General features: G+C 41.8%; 1 protein-coding gene across 1 annotated transcript; it reads left to right on the forward strand.

Annotated features, from left to right (window-relative positions):
- Positions 1-1,554: 1,554 nt before the first annotated feature.
- On the forward strand, positions 1,555-27,574 carry LOC142661203 (proteinase-activated receptor 1-like). The gene is made up of 2 exons (XM_075838536.1): positions 1,555-1,823; positions 26,085-27,574. Exons 1-2 carry the CDS (start codon positions 1,745-1,747, stop codon positions 27,260-27,262), a joined length of 1,257 nt encoding a protein of 418 aa, XP_075694651.1. The 5' UTR covers positions 1,555-1,744; the 3' UTR covers positions 27,263-27,574.

Here is a 27,574-nt window from a genome sequence, read left to right on the forward strand (position 1 = left end):
AAAAGAAAAATGTATGCAAACATATAAAAAATGATACCATCCCCCTTACCCCCAAAATGACATTACTTGGTATTATAGATGAAGAAAACTGGACACCTCATATCTGTATTTTTTTTTAAAAAGAATCTTTATTTCTGGCTAGGAAAACTAGCAATGCATTGGATGGCCGACGATCCACCGTCCATATCAGCATGGAAATCGTTGTTAGTACGGTTATTCCTTATGAACAATTAATATGCCAACATCGCGGGTGCCCTGAGAAATTTCATAAGATTTGGGATATATGGTTGGCCACTGTTGATGTCCCAGATGAGGATCCTATATCTGCATGAGACCATAGTTACTTGATGACCTGATGTATATTTACTTTATACAATATGAAATGAGACATGAGTGTTATGTTTTGTTTACTTGTTCCCTTTTTTTTTATCCTTAAATTTTGTGTTCTCCAGAATCTCTTCATTCGGTATAAGGCCTCATGCACACAACCGTAGCCATGTGCACGGCCGTGATTTTTGGGTCGGCCGGCTACAGAGTGTCAGCCGCGAGATGCCTGCAACTCGCGGGCTGTACACATGGCCGCGGCCATTATTTTCAATGAGCCCGGACCGCAGAACACGGTCGTAATAAGACATGCCCGTTCTTTCTGCGGTCCAGGCTCCGGGGCCATGCACGGATTGTGGAAACCACGTTTGTGTGCATGGCCCCCATAGGAATGAATGGGGCCGCAATTCTCCCGTGGATTTTCAGGGGAATTGCGGCCGCAAAAGCACGTTCGTGTGCATGGGGCCTAATTGTCATGAAAAGATTGGTGCGTAGATGACATACCCATATGCTGCACGTTACCACTGACATTGCTGTTATATTTGTCATTATTGCTCTCATGTTTTGATGTCATCTACTTGCTCTGTTTGTTTCGGTATTCTATTGAATAAAACAAATTAAAAAAAATAAATGGTATACGGCGCATATAGTTTTTGTCTAGCATAAATAGCGGAAAACCCTGCACAATTGCCTAAACCAAAGCAAAGGTATCCTTGACGTATCGCACTCACGCACAAAAACATATTCCACAACGACACACTTTCACACACATTGGGCTGATACTTCACGGGTGCGTTCCTATACGTTTTTGTGTACAGAGCCTAATCTATCTGCTATTTTTTTCCCCCGGAAAGAAATTCTGGACCGCCAAAAGTTTTGGGACTGGTCAACCATCTTTTGAAGTTAGATGGTCCCTATAGATGTTTCTTCAATATGGAAGCCATCTATTGCTGCCCCCTCTACAGCCCATAAAAACGGCATCATAAGTAGGTCAGACGCCTGTTGTCGTCATGTCTGCTCTACTAAGGTCCGCACGGTAAAAAGTCGCTGGGTATCTCTTGCTATAAAATATCAGTTGCTATAAAATATGTCGCACAAGGCTCACTGACCACTGTGGATGACTCACTGGGACATGAGACCGCTGTGACCTGCACAACCCTCCCCCATGCCCCGCATCACCCCCTCTCTAGGATCCTGACAGAAAAGTAACAAAGAGACTAAAGGGTTTTGCTTCTCCAACAGATAAGAAGTCCTCATAGCTCATTACACCAGGGGCAGGCGCAGACTTCTCCCGCCTCCGGACAAGAGGGACTCTATCTGTGGAAGGACCGCCCGCCGAGGGCTGCACGCCCGGAGTCCCGCGGCTTCTTCACATTCTACGTTCACTGCTGGGACCGGAGCGCGTGTGAGGGACAGAGACATGGAGAACAAGCGGCTGCTCTCACTGCTGTGCCTGGCCGCCCTGCTCTGTAATACCGGGCAATGTGAAGCGCAGAGGGGTGAGTGACCAGCACGGGAATATATAGTGTATATAATGTATATAGTGGACCAGCACTGGAATATATCATGTATATAGTGGACCAGCACTGGAATATATAATGTATATAAAGTATATAGTGGACCAGCACTGGAATATATAATGTATATAGTGGACCAGCACTGGAATATATAGTGTATATAGTGGACCAGCACTGGAATATATAGTGTATATAAAGTATATAGTGGACCAGCACTGGAATATATAATGTATATAGTGGACCAGCACTGGAATATATAGTGTATATAATGTATATAGTGGACCAGCACTGGAATATATAATGTATATAGTGGACCAGCACTGGAATATATAGTGTATATAAAGTATATAGTGGACCAGCACTGGAATATATAATGTATATAGTGGACCAGCACTGGAATATATAGTGTATATAAAGTATATAGTGGACCAGCACTGGAATATATAGTGTATATAGTGGACCAGCACTGGAATATATAGTGTATATAAAGTATATAGTGGACCAGCACTGGAATATATAGTGTATATAGTGGACCAGCACTGGAATATATAGTGTATATAACGTATATAGTGGACCAGCACTGGAATATATAATGTATATAGTGGACCAGCACTGGAATATATAATGTATATAGTGGACCAGCACTGGAATATATAGTGTATATAAAGTATATAGTGGACCAGCACTGGAATATATAGTGTATATAATGTATATAGTGGACCAGCACTGGAATATATAATGTATATAGTGGACCAGCACTGGAATATATAGTGTATATAAAGTATATAGTGGACCAGCACTGGAATATATAATGTGTATATAGTGGACCAGCACTGGAATATATAATGTATATAAAGTATATAGTGGACCAGCACTGGAATATATAGTGTGTATATAGTGGACCAGCACTGGAATATATAATGTATATAAAGTATATAGTGGACCAGCACTGGAATATATAATGTATATAAAGTATATAGTGGACCAGCACTGGAATATATAATGTATATAGTGGACCAGCACTGGAATATATAGTGTATATAAAGTATATAGTGGACCAGCACTGGAATATATAATGTATATAGTGGACCAGCACTGGAATATATAGTGTGTATATAGTGGACCAGCACTGGAATATATAATGTATATAAAGTATATAGTGGACCAGCACTGGAATATATAATGTATATAAAGTATATAGTGGACCAGCACTGGAATATATAATGTATATAGTGGACCAGCACTGGAATATATAGTATATATAATGTATCTAGTATGTACTCGGAGGGTGGTCCTGCGGAGAGGTGAGTGACCAACCCTGGAACATATAGTATATACAGTATAATATGCATAGTGGACTAGCACTGGAATATATAGTACATATAATGTATCTAGTGTGTACTGGCAAGGTGGTCCTGCAAGGTAAGTGACTAGCACTAGAATATATAGTATAAACTGTTTACTGGGAAGGTGGTCCTGTATAGTGGAGAGAGGTGAGTGTCCAGCACCAGAATATGTAGTATATATAAATTATATTCCAGCGCTGTTGATTCACCTCTCTGTAGGACCACCCTCCCAGGACATATACTATGTACATTATATTGGGGGTCCTGGGAGGGTGGTCGTACATGGGATGAGTGATCAGCACTGGAACATATGTATATATTAAAATAGATTTTTTTTGTCAGTAAACTGTGGCTCACCAGCTGGTGTTAAACTACAACTCCCAGCATGCTCTGATAGCTTGCACGTTATGATGGGAGTTGCAGAGGTTGCTGACAGGAGTCCACAGTGTGTGAATTTACCATAAGAGAGCAGTGGGGGTTACAGGACCCCGGTTCCCCTGCAGTAAACGAGACCCCACCTATCAGACAGCAGACAATTATGGTTTATCCTTATGCCATAAAAGTCATTTGTCGAATACCCCAACAACTAAAGCACTTCATTTCTCAGCACTCTGTGTTCCCACAAGTCTTCATTATATAGACCTAAAACAAATGAGGGGTGTCGTCATTTGAAGATTTTTTTTTTCTTTCCTTGTGGAATCTAATATGGTTTATCAAAGTCCGTGTTCTCCAACCTGTGACTCTCCAACTGTTGCAAAACTACAAGTCCCAGCATTGACCACCCTAATTTGTGGCAGTGGAGACTGACAACTGGCCGTGCTGTGGTTCTCTGTGTGGTGATCACTTTAAGGCCTCATGCACACGAACGTGCTTTTGCGGCCACAATTCCCCCGAAAATCCACAGGAGAATTGCGACCCCATTCATTCCTATTGGGCCATGCACACGACCGTGTTTTTCACGGTCCGTGCATGGCCCAGGAGCCCGGACCGCAGAAAGAACGGACATGTCTTATTACGGCTGTGTTCTGCGGTTCAGGTTCATTGAAAATAATGGCCGCGGCCATGTGCACGGCCCGCGATTTGCGGGCGGCTCGCGGCTGTCACTCCGTGGCCGGCCGACATGGCTACGGTCGTGTGCATGAGGCCTAACCCCTTCCCTCCGCAGCCATTTTTGACATTATTTTTTACTTCTTTTTCCCCAACTTCCAAAAGCCATAACTTTTTTTTATTTCTCCGTCATCATATCTGTCTGAGGGATTGTTTTTTGGGGCACGAGTTGTCGTTTTCCCCGACACCATTTATTGTACCATATAATGTACTGGGAAACTGGAAAAAAATTCTCCTCCATAGTTTTTTGGGTTTTGTTTTTATGGCTTTAAAGAGGCTCTGTCACCAGATTTTGCTACCCCTATCTGCTATTGCAGCAGATAGGCGCTGCAATGTAGATTACAGTAACGTTTTTATTTTTAAAAAACGAGCATTTTTGGCCAAGTTATGACCATTTTCGTATTTATGCAAATGAGGCTTGCAAAAGTACAACTGGGCGTGTTGAAAAGTAAAAGTACAACTGGGCGTGTATTATGTGCGTACATCGGGGCGTGTTTACTAGCTGGGCGTTCTGATAAGTATCATCCGCTTCTCTTCAGAACGCCCAGCTTCTGGCAGTGCAGATCTGTGACGTCACTCACAGGTCCTGCATCGTGTCAGACGAGCGAGGACACATCGGCACCAGAGGCTACAGTTGATTCTGCAGCAGCATCGGCGTTTGCAGGTAAGTAGCTACATTGATTTACCTGCAAACGTCGATGCTGCTGCAGAATCAACTGTAGCCTCTGGTGCCGATGTGTCCTCGCTCGTCTGACACGATGGAAAAGGAAAGGAAAAATCTTTTATTATTATTATTATATCTTAAAATTATTTTTCCATCGAAATGTGAGCAATGTGACGGCGTGTTTTATTATAAGGGCGAACTGTAGTTTTTATTGGTATCTTTTGGGGTACATAATAATTGTATCACTTTTTTATTTTTATAATATTTTTTGTAGGAGATGGTGACTAAAAAGCAGCGATTCTGGTGGTTTAAAGAGGCTCTGTCACCAGATTATAAGTGCCCTATCTCCTACATAACCTGATTGGCGCTGTAATGTAGATAACAGCAGTGGTTTTTATTTTGAAAAACGATCATTTTTGAGCAAGTTATGAGCAATATTAGATTTATGCTAATTAGTTTCTCAATGGACAACTGGGCGTGTTTTTACTTTTTACCAACTGGGCGTTGTACAGAGGAGTGTATGACACTGACCAATGAGTGGCCAATCAGCATCATACACTTCTCTCCATTCATTTTTAGCTGTAATCACAGCACAGCGTGATCTCGCGAGATCATGCTGTGCAGTCACATATTCCCGCATAAACTTTACCGAAGTGTCTTCAGAGTGAATAGACATTGCCTCCAGCCAGGACGCCGAAAAACAGCCGAAAAATTGGAAGCAGAACACCTCCAAGCATCTGCCCGTTGAGTTCAATGGGAAAAATGGCGTTCTGTTTATAAAAACGGCCACGTAATTTAAATGCCCGCGAAAAAGAAGTGCATGTTACTTCTTAACCCGTTTTTGGAGCCGTTTTTCATTGATTCTATAGAAAAACAGCTCCAAAAATGGACGTGAAAAATGCAAGTTGCTAAAAAAATATCTGAAAATCAGGAGCTGTTTTTCCTTAACCCCTTCCCGACATTTGACGTATCCATACGCCAAAGTCGGGTAGGGGAAGTATGGAGCGGGCTCACGGAGTGAACCCGCTCCATATGATGCCGGTGTCGGCTGTTTGTTACAGCCGACACTTCAGAGTAACGAGCGGAATCGCGCTCGTGCGCGATCCCGCTCGTTTAACTTGTTAAATGCTGCGGTCAATAGCTACCGCAGCATTTAAATCGTTAGAAAGAGGGGGGCAACCCCCTCTAACAAGTCATCGCGCCCCCTACAACGCAATCGTGGGGGGGAGGGCGATGGTTGTTATGGCAGCCTGGGGGCCTAATGAAGGCCCCCAGGTCCGCCATCTTTGTGCTCCTATTAAGCACTACCTCCGGCACGGCTTAATAGATGACTGTCAGAATCACGATATACTGCAATACATTAGTATTGCAGTATATCGTGCAAGCGATCTAACGATCGCTGGTTGAAGTCCCCTAGGGGGACTAATAAAAAAAAGTAAAAATTAGTTAAATAAAGTTGTTTTTTAGTGTGAAAAAAAATCTTAAAAGTTAAAAAAAACAAAACCCTTTCCCATTTCCCCCCTAGAGCATAGTAAAATAATAAATAAATAAACATAATTGGTATCGCCGCGTCTGTAAAAGTCTGAACTATTACAATATATCATTATTTAACCCGCACGGTGAACGCCTAATCTCCCACAAAAAAATGTAATAAAAAGTGATCAAACCGTCGCATTTACACCAAAATGGTATTATTAAAACCTACAGCTTATCCCGCAAAAAATAAGCCCCATACCACTTAACCCCTTAATGACCGGGCCATTTTGCACGTTAATGACCAAGGATTATTTTTTGTTTTTTCACGGTCGCGTTCCAAGAGTCGTAACTTTTTTTTTATTCCGTCGACATAGCCGTATAAGGGCTTGTTTTTTGCGGGATGAGTTGTATTTTGTAATTGTAGCATTTTTAGATGCTTATAACATATTGATTAACTTTTATTAACTTTATTTTAGGAGAGAATTGAAAATAAGCAGCTATTCCAGCATTAATTTTCACGTTATAAATTTACGCCGTTTACTATGCAGCGTAAATAACATGTTTCGTTTATTCTATGTGTCGGCACGATTACGGGGATTCCAAATATGTAATGGTTTTATATGTTTTTTTCTACGTTTGCACAATAAAAACCCTTTTAGAAAAAAATTACTTGTTTTTGCATCGCCGCGTTCCAAGAGCCGTCATTTTTTTATTTTTCCGTCGATGTGGCCGTATCCGGGCTTGATTTTTGCGGGCCAATGTGTAGTTTTCATTAGTACTATTTTGGGGTACATAGGACTTATAGATTAACTTTTATTTTATTTTTTATGGGGGGAATGGGAGAAAAGAGAGAATTTTGCCGTAGTTTTTTGCGTTTTTTCTGGACGCCGTTCATCCGGCGGTTTAATTAATGTGTTCATTTTATTGGTCAAGTTGTTACGATCGCGGGGATACCATATATGTGTATGTGTGATTTGTTTTGACACTTTTACTGAATAAAACTACTTTTTGGGCAAAAAAAGTAGTTTTATTTGATTTTGACTATTATTATTATTTTTTTTTTCACAAACTTTATTTAACTGATTGACATTTTTTTTTTAGTCCCACCAGGGGACTTCACTATGCGATGTGCCGATCACATATATAATGCTTTGGTATACTTAGTATACCAAAGCATTATTGCCTGTCAGTGTAAAACTGACAGGCAATCTATTAGGTCATGCCTCCGGCATCGCCTAACAGGCAGTTGCGAAAGACAGACCTGGGCGCCGATGGGGTGACAGAGGGAGCTCCCTCCCTCTGTCAAACACATTAGATGCCGCTGTCACTATTGACAGCGGCATTTAATGGGTTAAACTGCCGGAATCGGAGCGCGCTTCGATTCCGGCAGTTGCAGCAGGAGCCAGGCTGTGTATAACAGCCATGCTCCTGCCGCTGATCGCGTGGGTACACTGTCAGTACCCGCGCCATCACAGGACGGATATATCCGTCCTTCGGCGTTAAGGAGTTAATCAACGGAAAAATAACAAAGTTGTGGCTCTCGGAATTTGGCGACACAAAATACATTTTCTTTTTTACACTTAGGTTTTTACTTGTAAAAGTAGTAAAATATAGAAAAAACTATATATATTTAGTATCGCCATAATTGTGTTTACCCACAGAATAAAGTTAACATGTTGTTTTAATTGCAAAGTGAATTCCGTAAAAACGGCACGCAAAAAAACATGGAGGAATCGCTGTTTTTTTTTTCATTTTTTACCCCACAAATAATTGTTTTCCCGTTTCCTAGTACATTATATGGCAAAATAAATGGTGCTACGAGAAACTACAACTCGTCCCGCAAAAATCAAGCCCTCATAGTACTATATAGACGGAAAAATACAGACGTTATGGCTTATGGAAGGTGGGGAAGAAAAAACGAAAATTAAAATCTGAAAAAGGGATGCGGCGGGAAGGGGTTAAAAACCGCTCCGTATTTTCAAACGTTTTTGATTTTGTGTGTGCACATACCCTAAAGAGGATCGGTTACCTCTCCCGACATGTCTATTTTAGTAAATACTTGTATCCCCATAAAACAACAATTGTGGAACGTCCCTTCTTAGAACTCTGTGGTGTTCCATTCCTCTGTTATTCCTCCTGGAAATGTATAAATAGATTAACACCTGCGTTGTCAAAGGGGTGTGTCCTTACACAGTCTCACTTTCAGCACTGATTGGACATTGTCAGTTTGTGTAGGGACCCCCCCCCACCCATTGTTCATTTATTCATACATTTTTAGGAGGAATGGCAGAACGTAGAATTATAAGAAAAGATGCTCCAGAATTGTTGTTTCATGGAGAATATAATTATTTACTAAAACAGACATTTTAGTAGAGGCGACAGGTCCTCTTAAAGGGATTGCCTCATCAGATACAACCCTTCCATAATAAAGCTGCTGCAGTGATCCGCTGATCACTGTGGATCTGGCACCCACGGCAAACAGCTGATTTTTCTTGAGGAAGCCTTTCTGGCCAGACATTTCTTCTGCAGTGACTGTAGAAGAATAGCTGTCTTTAAATACAGGCAAGTCTTGAATTCGCCAGCTCTTAGAGGAGGGGACACCCTCTATGATGCCTGTGTGATCTTCATATTCCTCAACAGGAGAGCTTACCTTAGAGTGTCCAGTCCCTGAAAATGTATGGCCTATCCTCAGGATAGCTCATCAATATCTGATCAGTCAGGGTCTGACTCCCGGGACCCCCGCCGATGAGCTGTTTTAAAGGTACACAGTACTACAGCCTTCCTTATTGAAGTGAATGGGAAAGGGCTGTAATACTGTGAACTGCCGCTACAAGTGTGTCGGCGATTCACAGTACGAGCAGATAAGAAACGAAGGGGAAGCAGCGCTCGTATGAGCGCTGCGGCCCCTTCAAAACAGCTGATCGGCGGGGGTCCCGGGATTCGGACCCAAACTGATCAGATATTGATAGCCTATCTTGAGGACAGGCCATCAATTTTTAGGGACTGGACAACCCCTTAGGACCAAGCCATTTTTGTCCTTCAGCACCACAAAATATATTTATACTTCTTTCTCTGCATTTCACTTTTTATTTTTATTTAAAACTGTATATGACCTTGTTTGCGAGATATCTTGTACTTTTTGTATCTGCAATCTTGAGGTCCGTATACATCAGGATTTAATCTGTTTTATATGCAGATTTGCTGCAGATTTTGCAGATTGCAAAACATGCAGATTTTCTGGTGGATTCACTGCGGTCAAATCCATCGCGTAAAAAAATAAGCCGCATGTGAATCCACCCTAAATGTGTGTGGCTTTACTGGACCGACGCATGCCTCCGATTTCTTATGAAGGGTTTATCTGACAGAACCTGTACAAATTCGACAGAGTACCGCAGACTGAATTTGGCACCGCAGATCCGTAGAAATTTAAAGTACAATGCATGTTAATGGGGTTTTGAAAACCCCATCCACATGTAGGGGAAAAATACACGCAGAATTAAGGGCATGCTGAGGATTTTCGAATCCATAGCATGTCAATTCTATTGTCGATTTGCTGCAGGTTTTCCCAGCGGATTCCAATGTAAAGGGTGAAATCCACACCAAAATCCACGTGTAACACATGCAGATCTGGTTGCGGATTTCTTTGCTGCTTTGTTTTGATAACTCAATATCATTAGTACCATAGAAACTCTGTTATTGACCATTAAATTGTTTCGATGTGGGGGCTGGCAGAAGATGAAAAAATTCACATTCTGTCCGTCGTGAAGTTTTTTTTTTTTGCATATTCATCTGTTTTTATGCAATGAAATCCGTTGCCTTCCTACTTCTTGGGATTGGGCATTCTAAATTATAACCACTTTTACTGTACGAGTCAGGAAAACCCTCTCTACGGGAAAATGATGTTTCCTTCTACTGTTCTGCAATTTCTGCAAAATATTTTCCGTTTCTAATAAAAATGCACTTCAAGCAAAATGTTTTTGCCTTTTTTGTGTTGTGTATGTGCGTTCCACTGTTGAGAATGAACTCCGATTGATACAATCAGCCGAGCTTTGTGTTCCTAGGACCTTTTTGTTTCTGGTTTCTCGGAAATTCAGCCTCCTCCTGTTCAGTTCTTCCCGTATATTGAAAGGCCTTCCCAGGGTGGAACTGCCCTGTTCTGGCTTGGTGAGATGTATTGTGAACCACGTGTGTGTCAACGAGGGTCTATATAAACTATTGCTCTCTTGTAATCCAAACATTCTCATACTGGTGATCGGGAAATGTCATTTTATTTCATACCAGTATCTGAATGCAGAAAAATTGAAGGTTTATGCTAGAGTTAAAGGATTTGTCCATAGCAAAGAATTCTGTATCTGGTGGACATTTACTTTGAGGCTTCAACGGATGTCGACATAACTGATCATGGTGAAGGTTTGTGGCTGTGGTATAAAAACAAACTCTTATCTGGGATGTTGCTTGTGATGGCAGTCGGGGAATGTTCACACACTAAACTAGAAACGGCTGTAAATCACGGAAGTGACATGCACTTCTTTTTACAGGGCATTTTTACGCCCCCTTTTTTTTTTTTTTAAAACGCCCTGTCTGAACAAAACGCTGTTTTTCACAATGGGCAGATGTTTGCTTGTGTTTAGCGTCCGGTTTTTTGACACGTTTACGCCCCAAAAACGCCTGAAAACAGTTTGTGAAGATAGCCTTATAGTGGCACATATCTCTGTTTGGGAACTGTAAGCATAATTTGCATTGGCAGCAGGTAAGGATTTGCTCCTATCTCTATCTTATTAAAGAAATTAACAATTTTTTGTTAAATTCAGTGAATATGAAAAATAATTAGCGTTCTCCTTGGTCCATCACAGTACTAGAGTTAATGGTGCACTGCTTTACGGCACTGACTCAGCTGCTAAGAATCCCTTTGTTTAAGAGCATATGCTATGCTGAATATGAAGCGTCTGGTTCTCATTGCATAAGGTCATGTATTTGACATATTGGAATATGGAGGTAATAATTTAGGGTTACCTTCATCACCGCCACATGTGAAGTGTAGCAATTGTCTGCAACATTCGTTCTAAATATGCAAACTGTTTCCCAAGGTCTAGACTCTTCATCACTTAATATTGACCCGAAAACATTTCTCTGTCCGATTTCCATAGAGAGGGCTTATTTAGACGAACATGATATATGTCCGTGCAACGCGCGGGAAAACGCGCCTCGCACGGACCTATGTTAGTCTATGAGGCCGTGCAGACAGTCAGTGATTTTCACGCAGCGTATGTCCGCTGCGTGAAATTCACGACATGTCCTATATTTGTGCGTTGCACTATGTGCTGCCCAATCAGCAGCCTGTGTCATAGTGACACAGTGTAATGTATTAGCGTACAAAAGTATGCTAATACATTACAAGTAAAAAATAGTTATAAATAAAGTTATCCCTTGATGGGATTAAAAAAAAAAAAAAAAAATCCCCCAAAAAGTCATTCTTTTGCTTAAAATACTTTTTATTGCCCCTACACTAAATTAAAACAAAAAGCCTACACATATTCGGTATCTATACAACCGTAATAAACTGAAGAATTAATCTAAAGGGGTATTTAGCGTGAAACGTGAACGGGATAAAAAAAAAAAAAACATGTCGAAAATCTCTTTTTCCTATATTCACACCATAAAAAAGTTCTTTTTACCCCCCCCAAACTGTGGGGAAAAAATAAAATTTCTCTTGCATAAAACAAGGCCTCATACAGCCACGTCAGTGAAAAAATAAAAAAGTTATGGCTGCTGAAAGGCAGAGAGGCAAAACCAGAAAAATTTAGCTGGTCATTAAGGTCTTTTCTGGCCCGGTCATTAAGGGGTTAATGACCAGCCTATTTTAGACCTTAATGACCAAGCCATTTTTTACATTTTTCCATCGTCTCATTCAAAGAGCTATAATTTTTTTTATTTTTGCGTCAACATAGATGTATAAAGTCTTGTTTTTTGCGGGACAAGTTGTAATTCTTAATAGCACCATTTTGGGGTACATAGTATTTATTGATTACATTTTATTAACTTTTTTTTGGCATGCAATAGAAAAAAACGTAACATTTCGCCACACTTTTTGCGCCCTAAATTTATGCCATTTACCGTGTGATATAAATAACACAATAACTTTATTCAGCGGATTGTTGCGATTGCAACGATACCAAATTTATATAGATTTTGTATGTTTTACTACTTTTACACAGTAAAAACACTCTTTTTTTCAAAATTATTTGTTTTTGTGTCCGTATTTGAAGAGCAATAACTTTTTTTTATTTTATTTTTTGCCGATGCAGTTGTATGCAAACTTTTTTTTGCGGGACGACTTGTAGTTTTTATTGGTACCATTTTGGAGTAGATGCGACTTTTTCATCACTTTTTATCACGTTTTTTTTTTTAAGGCAGGATTCACAGAAAACAGCAATTTTTGCATTGTTTTTTTATTTGATTTTTTACGACATTCACCGTGTGGGTTAAGTGATGTAATAACTTTATAGTTGGGGTCGTTACGGACGCGGCGATACCAAATATGTGTAACTGTTTTTACTTTTTTGGGTTTTTTAATAATAAAGCAGTTTGTAAGGGTTTTTTTTTAACTTTTTTACTAGTCCCACTAGGGGACTTCACTATGCGATCCTCCGATCGCATATATAATACACTGCAATACTTCTGTATTGCAGTGCATTATGCCTGTCTGTGCAAAACGGACAGGCATCTGCTAGGCCATGCCTCTGGCATGACCGAGCAGGCATATACTACAGGCAGACCTGGGGGCCTTTATTAGGCACCCCGGCTGCCATAGAAGACACCGGCGATTGCCGGGTGCCGGTGGGATGAGAGGGAGCTCCCTCCCTCTCTCCAAAACCACTCCAATGCGCCGCCCGCTATTGAGCGCCGCATCTGAGGGGTTAAATGGGTGAGAGTGATAGGGATAACTGACGGGACTCGGGCGGCGCGCACGGTCGTGTGCATTAGGCATTACACAGTAGTTTATTTTTTCCTATTCCCAAACTGCGAAAAAAAAAAATACAAGTAGTCCCGCATAAAACAAGGCCTCATACAGCCACATCAATAAACGTTGTGGCTGCTGAAAGGCAGAGAGGCAAAAACAAAGACATGTAATTCTTCAGGTTATTACTGTCGTGCAGATACCCAATTTGTGTGGGTTTTTTGTTTTTATGTAATGTATGGGCAATTGAAATGTATTTTATACTAAATAATGACTTTTGTTTTTGGTCCTTTTGTTTGGTCAATTTTTTCTTTAATCCCATGAAGGGATAACTTTATTTACAACTTAAATTTTTTACTTATAATGTATTAGCAAACTCCTGTATATAGAATACACTGTGTCACTATGACACAGGCTGCTGTTAGGGCAACATATAGTGTGCCCAAACAGCAGGCTTACTGGGCAGACAGCCATGGGTACTTTCTAGGACACCAGGGCTAAATTCGAAGGGTTCCGCCAGTTTCCGATCGCATCACCAAGTTTCCGGTCTTGATCGAAGAATTTAGAGTCCTCTTTGATTATGCCGTGGTCACGGACTGAGGTGATGAAAGGGTTAAACAGCCGGGGTCAGCTTTTTGTCTGATCCCAGCTGTACTCGGCAGTCTTTTCTCTAAGTTCAGGAGCTGTTAGTTACAGCTTCTATTTAGAGGATGAGCGCTCACAGGAGCGCTGCTGTGCCTTTTCTACAGCGGCGCCAAAATACGTCGCTGGAGACCTGCATCGCCCGCCATCAAGACAGTGGGCGGTCGTTAAGGGGTTAAATAAATGATTCCTAAGTGATGGTGCACATTGTAAAGTGCTGCGTAATATGTTGGCGCTATATAAATAAAGATTATTATTATTATTATTATGTACCCAGATTCAGGAAGACTGATCATTTATTCCTTGCAGATTGTAGCAGTAACATGTGGAGTGCAGTCACCCTGTGTTGTTCCCTGTTGGTTACTTAATTTAGTTATCTGTTCAGACAGCAATAAAAATACAAGTGTCTCCACAGCAATCACTAGTAGGTCGGAGTTCAGTCAACTCAGAACATTTTACGGGGTTGACGTCATGTGACTGTTCTCCTGCCATGTCTGCTTTTCCTCTGGCAATCATCCAGTGCATTCCATTCCTGCCGTCCTCTGAACTGACCTAATGTATGGAAAAATGAGAAGAAACAAATCCCTGATTAATTAGAATTTAGCCGCTCAAATGTACACTTCAGGCTCCTTATATGTAAGCAATTCTCCATCCAAAGTCACTCATTTCTTGCTTAGAGGATGAATAATGGTGTTATATTTACATTAGATCATGTGCTTCCCCCATTCTAGAGATGGTAAACTGAAATGTATTTACTAATACTATAAGGGTATGTTCACACGGCGGGGGTCCGTTACGGCTGAAATTACGGGGATGTTTCAGCCTGAAAACATCCCCGTAATTTCAGCCGTACCGGCATGTGCAGGCGCTTGAACGCCGCGTCAATTACGGCCGTAATTAGCGCTGCTATTCATTGGAGTCAATGAATAGCGGCTCCAATTACGGCCAAAGAAGTGACAGGTCACTTCTTCTACGCGGGCGTCTATTTACGCGCCGTCATTTGACAGCGGCGCGTAAATATACGCCTCGTGTGAACAGACAAACGTCTGCCCATTGCTTTCAATGGGCAGATGTTTGTCAGCGCTATTGAGGCGCTATTTTCGGGCGTAATTCGGGGCAAAAACGCCCGATTTACGTCCGTAAATAGGCCGTGTGAACATACCCTAAGAAGTGCAGTGCTTCTACCGGAGATTACCTCTAATACGGCATAAAAACCATACGAAAAAGTCCATATGAATCCCAGGGATATTGCGTTACACTAAATCCACGTAGACTTCTGTGGGTGTTGAATACTCGAGTCTGTATCAAGTCATCATATGGCCATCTTGGTCTTTCTGGACCTGGTCACCCTCCTAATATCTTCATATGGCCATGTTGGTCTTTCTGGACCTTCTCACCCTCCTAATCTCTTCATATGGCCATGTTGGTCTATCTAGACCTTGTCATAACGTGTCTCATTGAAGCAATTATGTCACATACATCATTTACATGACATATTAAAGTGCTAGATAAGCTTTGAAGAAGTAATGGTTTATTTCCAGTATTTCCTCACTGGACGCCGGCTAGTATTTCCTCACTGGATGCCGGCTAGTATTTCCTCACCGGACGCCGGCTAGTATTTCCTCACCGGACGCCGGCTAGTATTTCCTCACCGGACGCCGGCTAGTATTTCCTCACCGGACGCCGGCTAGTATTTCCTCACCGGACGCCGGCTAGTATTTCCCCACCGGACGCCGGCTAGTATTTCCTCACCGGACGCCGGCTAGTATTTCCTCACCGGACGCCGGCTAGTATTTCCTCACCGGACGCCGGCTAGTATTTCCTCACCGGACGCCGGCTAGTATTTCCCCACCGGACGCCGGCTAGTATTTCCCCACCGGGCGCCGGCTAGTATTTCCCCACCGGCCGCCGGCTAGTATTTCCCCACCGGGCGCCGGCTAGTATTTCCCCACCGGGCGCCGGCTAGTATTTCCCCACCGGGCGCCGGCTAGTATTTCCCCACCGGGCGCCGGCTAGTATTTCCCCACCGGGCGCCGGCTAGTATTTCCCCACCGGGCGCCGGCTAGTATTTCCCCACCGGGCGCCGGCTAGTATTTCCCCACCGGGCGCTGGCTAGTATTTCCTCACTGGAAACGATTAGCGGTAATTCACTTGTTTGTTGCTGATCACATCTTTCATGCTGGCTTACAAATTGTCACTTGTGGGCAGCACATCCACTTGTGTAAATAGGCAATTGCATGTCATTTGTAATGGAAACAGCATGAGGGGAGGAAAGATAAGCCATTGCAGTTATGAAAAAACCCCTGATGATTGTGACCTATAAATGCAAGTCTTGGGAACGTTAATGACTTGCTAATATCGGCGCTCTTTTTAGCAATCTATCTTTCCGTGTAAAATAAACCTTAGGCATAGAGTAGCTCCAGCTTTGGCATACTTGACACAACGTCTGCCCAATCATTTTAATGGGCGTTTTGTAATATTACGTTTCCCCTTCAGTAGGGACTGCAGGGAGTGGCTGGTTCACACGTCATCTTTTTGCAGTATGTTTTTTTGCGGTCACGTATCCAAGGGGTGTATAGACACAAATGTTTAAATAAAGTAAAAAATAAAAGACTGGTTACCGGGGAAAGCTTGAATGGGCATACGTTAACCCCTTCAGGACTGAGCCTGTTTTGGCCTTCAGGACTAAGCCGATTTTTAAAATCTGACATGTGTCACTTTATGTGGTAATAACTCCGGAATGCTTTTACCTATCCAAGCGATTCTGAGATTGTTTTCTCGTGACACATTGGACTTTATATGGTTGTGTTCAGATGGCACTGGTTTCTTTGGGTGCTCGAGGTAGGGTCCCAACCCGGGTATAGGTTAAGAATTTGTACTCGGCACACCTTGCTTGTGTTACAAAAATATATTTTATTTTTATTATGGATGCCAGAGGCTGTATGTGCGACGTCGACGTTTCGGTCAGACAGACCTTCGTCGGGCACTGAGCCGTGCTGGGGACTGGATCGGTACAAAATGATGCGTGTATAGCGCTGCTGTGGTCAGTAACCGGCGGCTTACCGCTCTGTGTAAGCCGCCGGTTACTGACCACAGCAGCGCTATACACGCATCATTTTGTACCGATCCAGTCCCCAGCACGGCTCAGTGCCCGACGAAGGTCTGTCTGACCGAAACGTCGACGTCGCACATACAGCCTCTGGCATCCATAATAAAAATAAAATATATTTTTGTAACACAAGCAAGGTGTGCCGAGTACAAATTCTTAACATTGGACTTTATGTTACTGGCAAAATTTGCCCGATAGATTCAGTATTTAATTGTGAAAAACACCAAAATTTAGCGAAAAATTGCAAAAATTAGCATTTTTCTAAATTTAAATGTATCTGCTTGTAAAACCGATAGTAATACCACACAAAATAGTTACTAGTTACCATCCCCCACATGTCTACTTTAGTTTGGCATCGTTTTTTGAACATTATTTTATTTTTCTAGGACGTTACAAGGCTTAGAACTTTAGCAGCGATTTCTCATATTTTCAAGAAAATTTCAAAAGGCGATTTTTACAAGGACAAGTTCAGTTCTGAAGTGGCTTTGAGAGTCTTATATATTAGAAAGTCCCCATAAATCACCCCATTTTGAAAACTGCACCCCTCAAAGTATTCAAAACAGCATTCAGAAAGTGTATTAACCCTTTAGGCGTTTCACAGGAATTAAAGCAAAGTAGAGGTGAAAGTTACAAATTTCATTTTTTTTATACAAAATTCATTTGTAATACATTTTTTTCTATACCACAGAAGGTTTTTCCCAAAAAATGTAACTTATTATTTATTGCCCAGATTCTGCAGTTTTTAGAAATACCCCACATGTGGCCCTAGTTCGGTCATGGACTGAAACACCGGCCTCAGAAGCAAAGGATCACCTAGTGGATTTTGGGGCCTTCTTTTTTTAGCATATATTTTAGGTACCATGTCAGGTTTGAAGAGGTCTTGTGGGGCCAAAACAATAAAGACCCCCAAAAGTGACCTCATTTTGGAAACTACACCCCTCAGGGAATTTATCTAGGGGTATAGTTAGCATTTTGAACCCACAGTTTTTTTGCTAAATTTATTTGAATTAGTTTGTGAAGATGAAAATCTACTTTTTTCTGAAAAAACTTAGAAATTTTTAATTTTTTCAAGGTATAAAAGAGAAAAAAACACATCAACATATGTAAAGCAATTTCTCCTCATTATAGCAATACCCCATATGTGGTAATAAACTGCTGTTTGGACCCACAGCAGGACTCAGAAGGAAAGGAGCACCATTTGGATTTTGAAATTCTGATTATGCTGGTATAGTTTTCAGTGCCATGTCGCGTTTGAAATGCACTGGAGGGAACAAAATAGTGGAAACCCCCGGAAAGTGACCCCATTTTGGAAACTACACCCCTCAAGGAATTTTTCTAGGGGTAAAGTTAGCATTTTGACCCCACGGTTGTTTTGCCGAATTCATTGAAATTATTCTGTAAAGGTAAAAAAAAAAATAATTTTAATTTTTACAAGGAATAAAGGAGAAAAAGCACCCCAACATTTGTAAAACAATTTCTCCCGATTACGGAAATATGCCATATGTAGTAATAAACTTCTGTTTGGACCCACAGCAAGGCTTAGAAGGGAAGGAGCGCTATTTGGCTTTTGGAGCTCAAATTTAGCTGAAATGGTTTTTGGGTGCCATGTCGCATTTGCAAAGCCCCTGAGAGGCCAAAACAGGGGAAACCCCCCAAAAGTGGAAATTACACCACTTAAAGAATGTATCTAGGGATATAGTGGGCATTTAGACCCCACAAGTCTTTTGCAGGATTTATTAGAATTAGGCCGTGAAAATGAATATCGACATTTCTTCCACTAAAATGTTGCATTTTTTTCAATTTCACAAAGGATAAAAGGGGGGAAAAGCACCCCAACATTTGTAAAGCAATTTCTCCCGAGTACGGCAATACCGCACATGTGGTCATAAATGGTTTTTCATTAGAAAGTAATTAACCCTTTCTGGAGTGATCCATTTTTTTCTTTTCCTTCTTAGTTTTTTCCTCCCCGCGTTCCAAGAGCCACAACTTTTTTATTTTTCAGTCAATAGAGCGGTATGAGGGCTTATTTATTGAGGGACGAGCGGTCGTTTTTATTTGTGCAACTTTTTGGTACATACAGCTTTTTGAGCACTTTTTATTACATTTTTAGGTAGAGCCATGGTGACCAAAAAAACAGCGATTTTGCCGTTCTAAATTCTTTATTTTTCACGTGAGACGCTCCATACATCACCCCCCACACTACGACATGCTATTTCATGGTGCGCGCAGGGGTTAATGGGCAGCGCATGGTGCGGAGTGAAAATTACAATTTTCCACTCATATGCCATTTTAGTGCACTATATGTTATGCCCAGTTTGTGCCACTGAAGACAAATACGTCAAAATATTAACCGGGTTCTCCCGGGTATGGCGATGCCATATCTGTGGACGTAAATTGGTGTTTAGGCACGCTGCAGGGCTCAGAAGGGAGGGACGCCATTTGGCTTTTGGGGCACAGAGTTTGCTTGGTAGTTGTTCTGTTTGGGGTTTTACTGGTGTTTCAGTTTATAATGTGGGGGCATATGTTATCTGTGCGGGGTACATCAGGATATATGTAATCTGTGCGGGGTACATCAGGGTACATGTTATCTGTGCGGAGTACATCAGGGTATAATAAGAGGGTATAATAATGCAGTAAATAAATAATAATCCGCAGATATGTGGCCGGTGTCGCACTTATAAATGGTGCCCGATCTTATCTGCTTTTGGACACTCTGCACATTTTGCATCGCCATATTCTGAGAGCCAGAACTGTTTTATTTTTTCTCCACCGGAGCCGTGTGAGGGTTTATTCTTTGCGGGACAATCTGTAATTTTCATTGGTACCATTTTGGGGTACCAGAAATTTTTTTGATCATGTTTTATTCCATTTTTTGGCAAGCAAGGTGACCAAAAACCATCAATTCTGACAATGTTTTTTTTATGGCCTTCACCCTGGGCTATAAATGACCATTATATTTTATTCTGCGGGTCGATACGATTACGGAGATACCAGATGTATATAATTTTTTTATGTTTTGCAGCGTTTGTGCAATAAAATCACTTATTTATAAAATAAATTAATTTTTGTGTCACCATATTCTTAGAGCCATAACGTTTTTATTTTTCAGTCAAAAAAGCGGTGTAAGGGCTTGTTTTTTGCGGGACGGGATGTAGTTTGTATTGGTACCATTTTGGCGTACATGCGACTTTTTGATCACTTTTTATTGTATATTTTGGGAGGGTTGGTAATCAAAAAATTGTGATTCGGGCACTGTTTTTCGTTTATTTTTTTCGCGGTGTTCACCGTGCGGGAAAAATAATATTACAGTTTTATAGTTGGGATCGTTACGAACGCGGCGATACCAAATATGTGTACTTTTTTTAACGTGTTAATTTTTTTCCTATAATAAAAGTCTTATTATAGGAAAAAAAGCATTCTTTGTTTATGTCACTTCTAACTTCGATTTTTACACTTTTTCAAAACATTTTTATTATCTTTTTTTACTTGTCCCACTAGGGGACACTAAGGCCTCATGCACACGACCGTGTTTTTGCGGCCGCAATTCCCCCGAAAATCCACGGGAGAATTGCGGCCCCATTCTTTTCTATGGGGCCGTGCACACGACCGTAGTTTTTGCGGTCCGTGCACGGCCCGGGAGCCCGGACCGCAGAAAGAACGGGAATGTCTTATTACGGCCCGGTTCTGCGGTCCGGGCTCATTGAAAACAATGGCCGCGGCCATGTGCATGTGCGGGCGGCCTGCGGCTGACAGTCCGCTGACAGTCCGCAGCCGGCCGACCCGAAAATCACGGCCATGCACACGGCTACGGTCGTGTGCATGAGGCCTTAGACTGGCAGCTCTGATCGCTGCTGGAACACATTACACTACACACGTAGTGTAATGTGTTGTAACTGTCATTGTGACGTAACTGTCACACTGACAGGAAGCAGAGGAGGAACGGCCGGAGGCTGATCCTCCGAGGCTTCCGTACATGGCAACCCGGAGGTCATTGTCTGGCCTCTGGTTGCCATGATAAGGATCGCCAGCCCCCGCAAATACATGTGGGGGGCTGCCGATCCGCTGTAAACCTCTTCGATGTGGTGATCGCAATCGACCACCGCATCAAAGGGGTTAATTGCCGATTTCAGCGGCGACAGGCCGCTGATCGGCAACGGGGAGAGCAGGGCTGACACCCTGCACAGTTAACCGCCGCTGCGGTGTAGCGCTGCGCGGTGGTTAACTTTTAAAGCGCGGACGTAACTGTACGCCCAGGTGCGCGAAGTTACTGCTTATCTGGACGTACAGTTACGCCAAGGTGCGGGAAGGGGTTAAACGTAGGCTGTGTAAGATCACAGTGGTTTACAGTGGCATCTGTCACCCACAGATTATCTTCCAATCAAATACATTTATCACCTATTCATATGCTGCATATTTTTAATCTACAATGGATTTTGGTGCGGATTTCTAAGCGTTGTGTGAATCTAGTAGAACTTCTTTTTTTTTTTTATCGTATGAATCCAGGATTAATAGAAGCAGCAGCGCTGCAGCTTTCTCCATTGTATACCCAGCGTTCACTGAGATCGAGAAGGTAGAAACAACAAACATACCTGTTTTTGCAGTATACTGACGTATACCAGCCAGACCGAGGCCAGAAGGACACTCTTGATCTTATTTGACAATAGAGCCCTATGGACATGATGGCGCGTATGGGAGCTCTGCTGACATACACACTATACGTAAACCTAAAACGTGATGTGAATAGAGCCTTAGTTTTCAAGATAATTTGGAGTGCTGCAGCTTTTTCTTTATTTTTTTGCTGCGGAGAATGTCTACTTTTAGGCTATGTTCACACGGGGTATTTTGCCGAGTTTTTTGACGCGGAAACCGCGTCGCAAAACTCGGCAAAAACGGGCCGAGAACGCCTCCCATTGATTTCAATGGGAGGCGTCGGCGTCTTTTTCCCGCGAGCAGTAAAACTGCCTCGCGGGAAAAAGAAGCGACATGTCCTATCTTCGGGCGCTTCCGCCTCTGACCTCCCATTGACTTCAATGGGAGGCAGGAGAAAGCGTATTTCTCGCTGTTTTATGCCCGCGGCGCTCAATGGCCGCGGGCGAAAAACGGCACGATAATTGCCGCGAAAATCGGCGTGCAGGGAGAGGAATATCTGCCTCAAAGTTCCAAACGGAATTTTGAGGCAGATATTCCTCCCCCAAAATACTCCGTGTGAACATAGCCTTAGATTTAAAGCCTATGCTCTGTGACAAAACAACATGAAACAAATATAACATCATTGCAGATTTTCCTGTGTGATGCCCCTGTCTACTCAAAATAATGTCCCTCTGTCTGCATCTGTAAGGAAAATGACAACACTTCCAGTCTCAGTGACTACGGAGCTTACAGACCTGACCTATGACGAACCCTGTCCTGCTTGAGCTTGCGCTTCACCTGTTACGTTGGCTGAGGCTAGCGACCTGCGGTACCCCTGCAGCGAAATCCAGATCCCTGTATAGGGGTTAAATAGGGAATACCAGGGGTCCCCTTAGACTCCACTCCCCATTTTAGCCCCATGTCAAATCCCTTAGTGACAAAGTGGTTTCACACCACTCTATGCAGGCCCCGTAACAGACTAGTACCGTGACACTAACTGTGGTAGTCACAGACAATAATTTAAATGGAAAATATAGAAAAGAGCAGGGAAGCTCCACTCATTAAGCCAAGAGAAGGTATGGAAGTTGGTATTCAGCCCCGGACTATGGGGAGGACAAATGCTTGAACTAGGGAATGAAATGCAGATAAGTCGGGGAAAAAAAGAGGTGGTAATGTGTAAAGAATCAGGGTGTTACTCACCTCTCCACGATCCTGCGGTGATCTGCTGATGGCTGTGTCCGGTTGCCCCCATCATTGAAGCCAATTTAAAGTGAAATCCAGCCTGACACCATTGCCTGTGAATTAGGCTATATTGACACAGTACATCTTTTGTGCAGTTTCTAAAGGCCTAACCAAGGGTGGATTAAAAAAAAAAGAGTAGTAGAATCTTTCATATATAATTCCCTTCCCTTTAACGACCCATTCCTGGTTGTGGCTTCAAAAACCTGTACTTTGTAAATAAGGCCTCAACGGGGTTTCCCATCATCAACCGTTCTCACCTACCCACAGGATTGGCATGAGTCCAACTCCTGGCACCCCCACCGATCGCGGAGATAGCCAGCGGCAGCCCTGTAGAAAGTGAATGGAGCGGTGGTCGAGCATGCACAGTACGGTTCCATTCATATGGAGCGCACAGGGGCGGTAAGGTAAGCCGTCCTTGGGATTGGTGGGGGACTCAGCGGTCGGTACTAACCGATCAGATATTTATCACCTATATGGATTATGGGGAAACCCCCTTTAAGGTACTTCTTTTGAGTCAATATGTTGTTTGGTGCAGACTTTGGTTCTCACTTTGATCCTGAACCAAGCCTTAGCCTTGCCTATCGATTCTGCCTTTATTCTGCTCCTCTGGGTTTGTCATCTGGTACTTAAAGTTTGACCTAGTGGTTTTGACCCCTGGCATGTCTTCTGATCACGTGTCCTCTGGTTTGCCACCATGACCATTCTCCTGTTTTCATCCCCTGGTTCCATTCCTGACTTTCCCTTGTCCCAGATGTTTGTATCAGCACCAAAGCTATTGTGGCTAAAGGATACACTTCTACTTTGGTGACAGTTTTTTTTTTTTAAGACGGTTGTATATTATATACAATTTATATGACTGCGGGTAGACCTACTCTCTAGTTATTTTTCCAGTTATCATGGTTCGTTGATGTGAAGTAATGATTTATGCTCATGATTTTGCATGCCCTTGTGGACTAGAATCAGACTTCTTGTTTATTATATATCTTACCTGGAAGTTCCTGCTTATTATACTTTCCTATTATTTAGCACTAAAATTTTGGTGCATCATCTTAAATTTGTACGAATTTACCTAAATATTGGGATGGTGTTATCTTGTTGAATGTGTATTGTAGGTAAGAATTGGTCATAGCTTTCTTTACTGCTGGGTGTGTAATTCGTTTCCGGCTATAAATGGTAAAGGAAAGTATGTGATATTGTCCTACAATATTTTCTTTTATCATTTCCTTCATTGTTTTTAACTGCTTCATTCCAGAAAACTTGGAGAAACTAGTCGTCTGTAACAGAAGTAGCTGCATATAATCCATGGTTTGATGAAAGGCTAAACATTTTACTTACGTGAATGATATGGCTGTATGATATTTTGTTCCTTTATAGAAAATGGATCATAAGAAAATTACATATTACTTAAATCTAGTTTTGTTAAACATATATATATATATATATATATTTATTTATTTCTTTTATTCTTCAACGTTAAGGTTTTTATTTTTTTTGTGAATATCTATATAAAAAAAAGTCCTGAAATTATTCCAGATCCCCCAGTAGCCACTGAAGCAAAAAGAAGCGAACATTTACTGTTGTCTGTAACTCACTGGGACAAAGTAATCTTATTACTATGGGGGGGGGGGGTGTTAATGACAGCTCTGATACTGCTAAGTGTCAATGTCAATGTTAATGTTCACACGGCCTATTTTCGGCGTTTTTAGGGCCGTAAATGCCTGAAGAATCGGAAACCGAACGCCTCTGAACATATGCCCATTGATTTCAATGGGACAAACGGCATTCTGTTCCGATAAGCCGTTTTTTTAGGCGGCCGTTTTGAAAAACGGCTGCATAAAAGAAACGGCCGCAAAAAAGAAGCGCAGGTCACTTCTTGGGACATTTTTGGAGCCGTTTTTCATTGGCTCTATAGAAAACAGCTCCAAAAACGGCCGTAAAAAACACAGCGAAAATCGCAAGTGGTTTAAAAAACGTCTGAAAATCAGGAGCTGTTTTCCTTTGAAAACCGCTCCGTATTTTCAGACGTTTTTTGCTAAGCGTGTGAACATACCCTTTGTGTCCAGGATTTCTGTTTCAAATCCGAATCGTATCAACAGAGCGTAACTCCAATTCATTGCAGCGGCCATAAAGCCTCAATTACAGCTGCCACAGGGAAGTTTTTTAGAAGTAAAAAAAAAAATGTATTATTACTGTTTATTGATTCGGTCACACTGAGTTTTTTGGTTTTGCTTTTGACGCGGAAAAACACTCGAACCGCCTCCTATTGATTTGCTCTTTCGTCCCGTGGTTCCTTCTCTGACCTCCCATAAAAATCAATGGGAGGCAGAGAAAGCATTTTTCGCAGCGTTTTTTGACTCGCGGTGCTTAATGGCTGCAGCTGAAAAACACAGTGAAAACCGCAGGAAGAAAGTGCAGGCAGGTCAAAATTCCTGAAGGAACTTTGAGGCAGATTTTTTCTGCCTGCAACACACTCCGTGTGAACAGGGCCTAAATTAGAGCAGGCAGTCAGAAGATACGTCAAATTTATTACAGTGGTGCATGCTGTAAGATAAATTTGGCACAACTTGTGAAATATAATAAATAAAACTGCCTTGTGAGGTGCAAAAAGTGGCTAAAACATATAATCAGGCACAAAACATGTACCCAGGTTTTTGGCACAAATATATATATATATATATATATATATATACATACACTGTATAATGGGCACGTGTAATCCCTACATATTTGTGAATGAGAGAGCCAACTGTTTTATGAGCGGCATACTCCCGATTTGCAGGCCCTTTCACATGTCTAGAAAATTGGTTATTTATACTGTATATTGTAGGGTCCTATGTTTACTAGGAAGTTAATGGAAAGGTAACACTTTGACCCCAGGTTGCATTGATGGGTACTTTCACACGTGCCATTTTTTTACATTTATTTATTTATTTTTACTCATTTTGGCTAGTGGTGCAATTTTCTGTAAATATAGTTAATTAATTGGATTTTTGAAAATAATGAAGGAGAGAAAAAACTCAACACTGAAGTAAAAAACCACAATCTCATACTTTTTTGTGTGTAATTTCAGGTGGTGACAAAGGAAATCTGACATTGAAAACCTTTTTTAGCGTTCCTGTCGATGAAGAATTTGAGGCGTTTCCAGAGGATGCAATTGATTCATCTGGGGAAGAGTCAGGATCTGAGCCAAATTTTCCTCACAGCCGAAGCATAATAACAGAAACCAAGAAGAACATCACAACACAGGCTGAACGCTATCTCAGTGGTCAATGGTTGACTAGGCTCGTTCCATCAGTTTATACCCTGGTATTCATTGTGGCTCTACCTCTAAATGTAATAGCGATTATCATATTCTTGTTTAAGATGAAAGTCCGGAAACCAGCGGTGGTGTACATGCTGAACTTGGCCGCTGCTGATGTGCTCTTTGTTAGTGTGCTTCCTTTCAGCATAATTTACCGTTTCTCTGGGAATGACTGGCCCTTTGGACCTGGAATGTGCCGGTTTGTCACTGCTGCGTTTTACTGTAATATGTACTGCTCCATCCTGCTCATGACCAGCATTAGTGTGGACCGGTTCCTGGCTGTGGTCTATCCAATGCATTCTCTTTCCTGGAGGACCATGAGTCGGGCCTGGATGGTCTGTTTCTTCATCTGGATCATTTCTATTGCTAGTATCGTGCCTCTTTTCTTGAGCGAGCAAACTCAACACGTTACTTCGTTGGACATCACAACCTGCCATGATGTACTGGACCTGAAAGACCTAAAGAGCTTTTACCTCTACTATTTCTCCACTTTCATCTTAGTCTTCTTTTTCTTTCCGCTGATTATTACGACCATCTCCTATGTTATTATCATTCATAGTCTGAGTATTTCTGGCATTGAGAACTCATGTAAAAAGACCCGAGCCTTGGTTTTGGCTATTATTGTCCTTTGTGTGTTTATTATGTGCTTTGGACCAACAAATTGTATCTTTCTGATTCATTACTTGTATTTCCATCATGGGGCTAATGAGTCTTTGTATTTTGCCTATATACTTTGTGCTTGTATCAGCAGCATCAGTTGTTGCCTTGATCCTCTTATCTATTATTACGCATCCTCACAGTGTCAAAGATACTTGTACAGTTTGGTATGCTGTAAGAAGGTAAACGGACCCATAAGCAGTAGTGCTCAACTAATGAGTTCTGCAAGTAAAAACGAGACTGGTATCACAACCGCCAAGAACAGCATTTATCGAAAACTGTTAACCTAGACGCTGTACGGTTCATTCACACACGTCAGCATCTTGTATAGCACAGTTTAGCCTTTACTGTGTCTTTTTGATTGTTCTGCTTGGGCTGTTCCGTGCAGAACAGTTTTTCCAGCACCGTGCTCATATGTATGTGGCAACCTATTAAGGGGCTAGTAATTCTATCAATATTTAAATTGTATGTGAAAGTATAATCAACATCTTAACAAAATTCCACAGGTGTATATAGAACTTTTAAGTCTTCGTTCACATTTGCGTTGGAGGCTCCGTTAGTGGCCTCCGTCACAGATCAGGCAGGGATTACTGGAGACAATA

This window comes from Rhinoderma darwinii, chromosome 1, assembly GCF_050947455.1.
Source record: "Rhinoderma darwinii isolate aRhiDar2 chromosome 1, aRhiDar2.hap1, whole genome shotgun sequence".
Taxonomy (NCBI): Eukaryota; Metazoa; Chordata; class Amphibia; order Anura; family Rhinodermatidae; genus Rhinoderma; species Rhinoderma darwinii.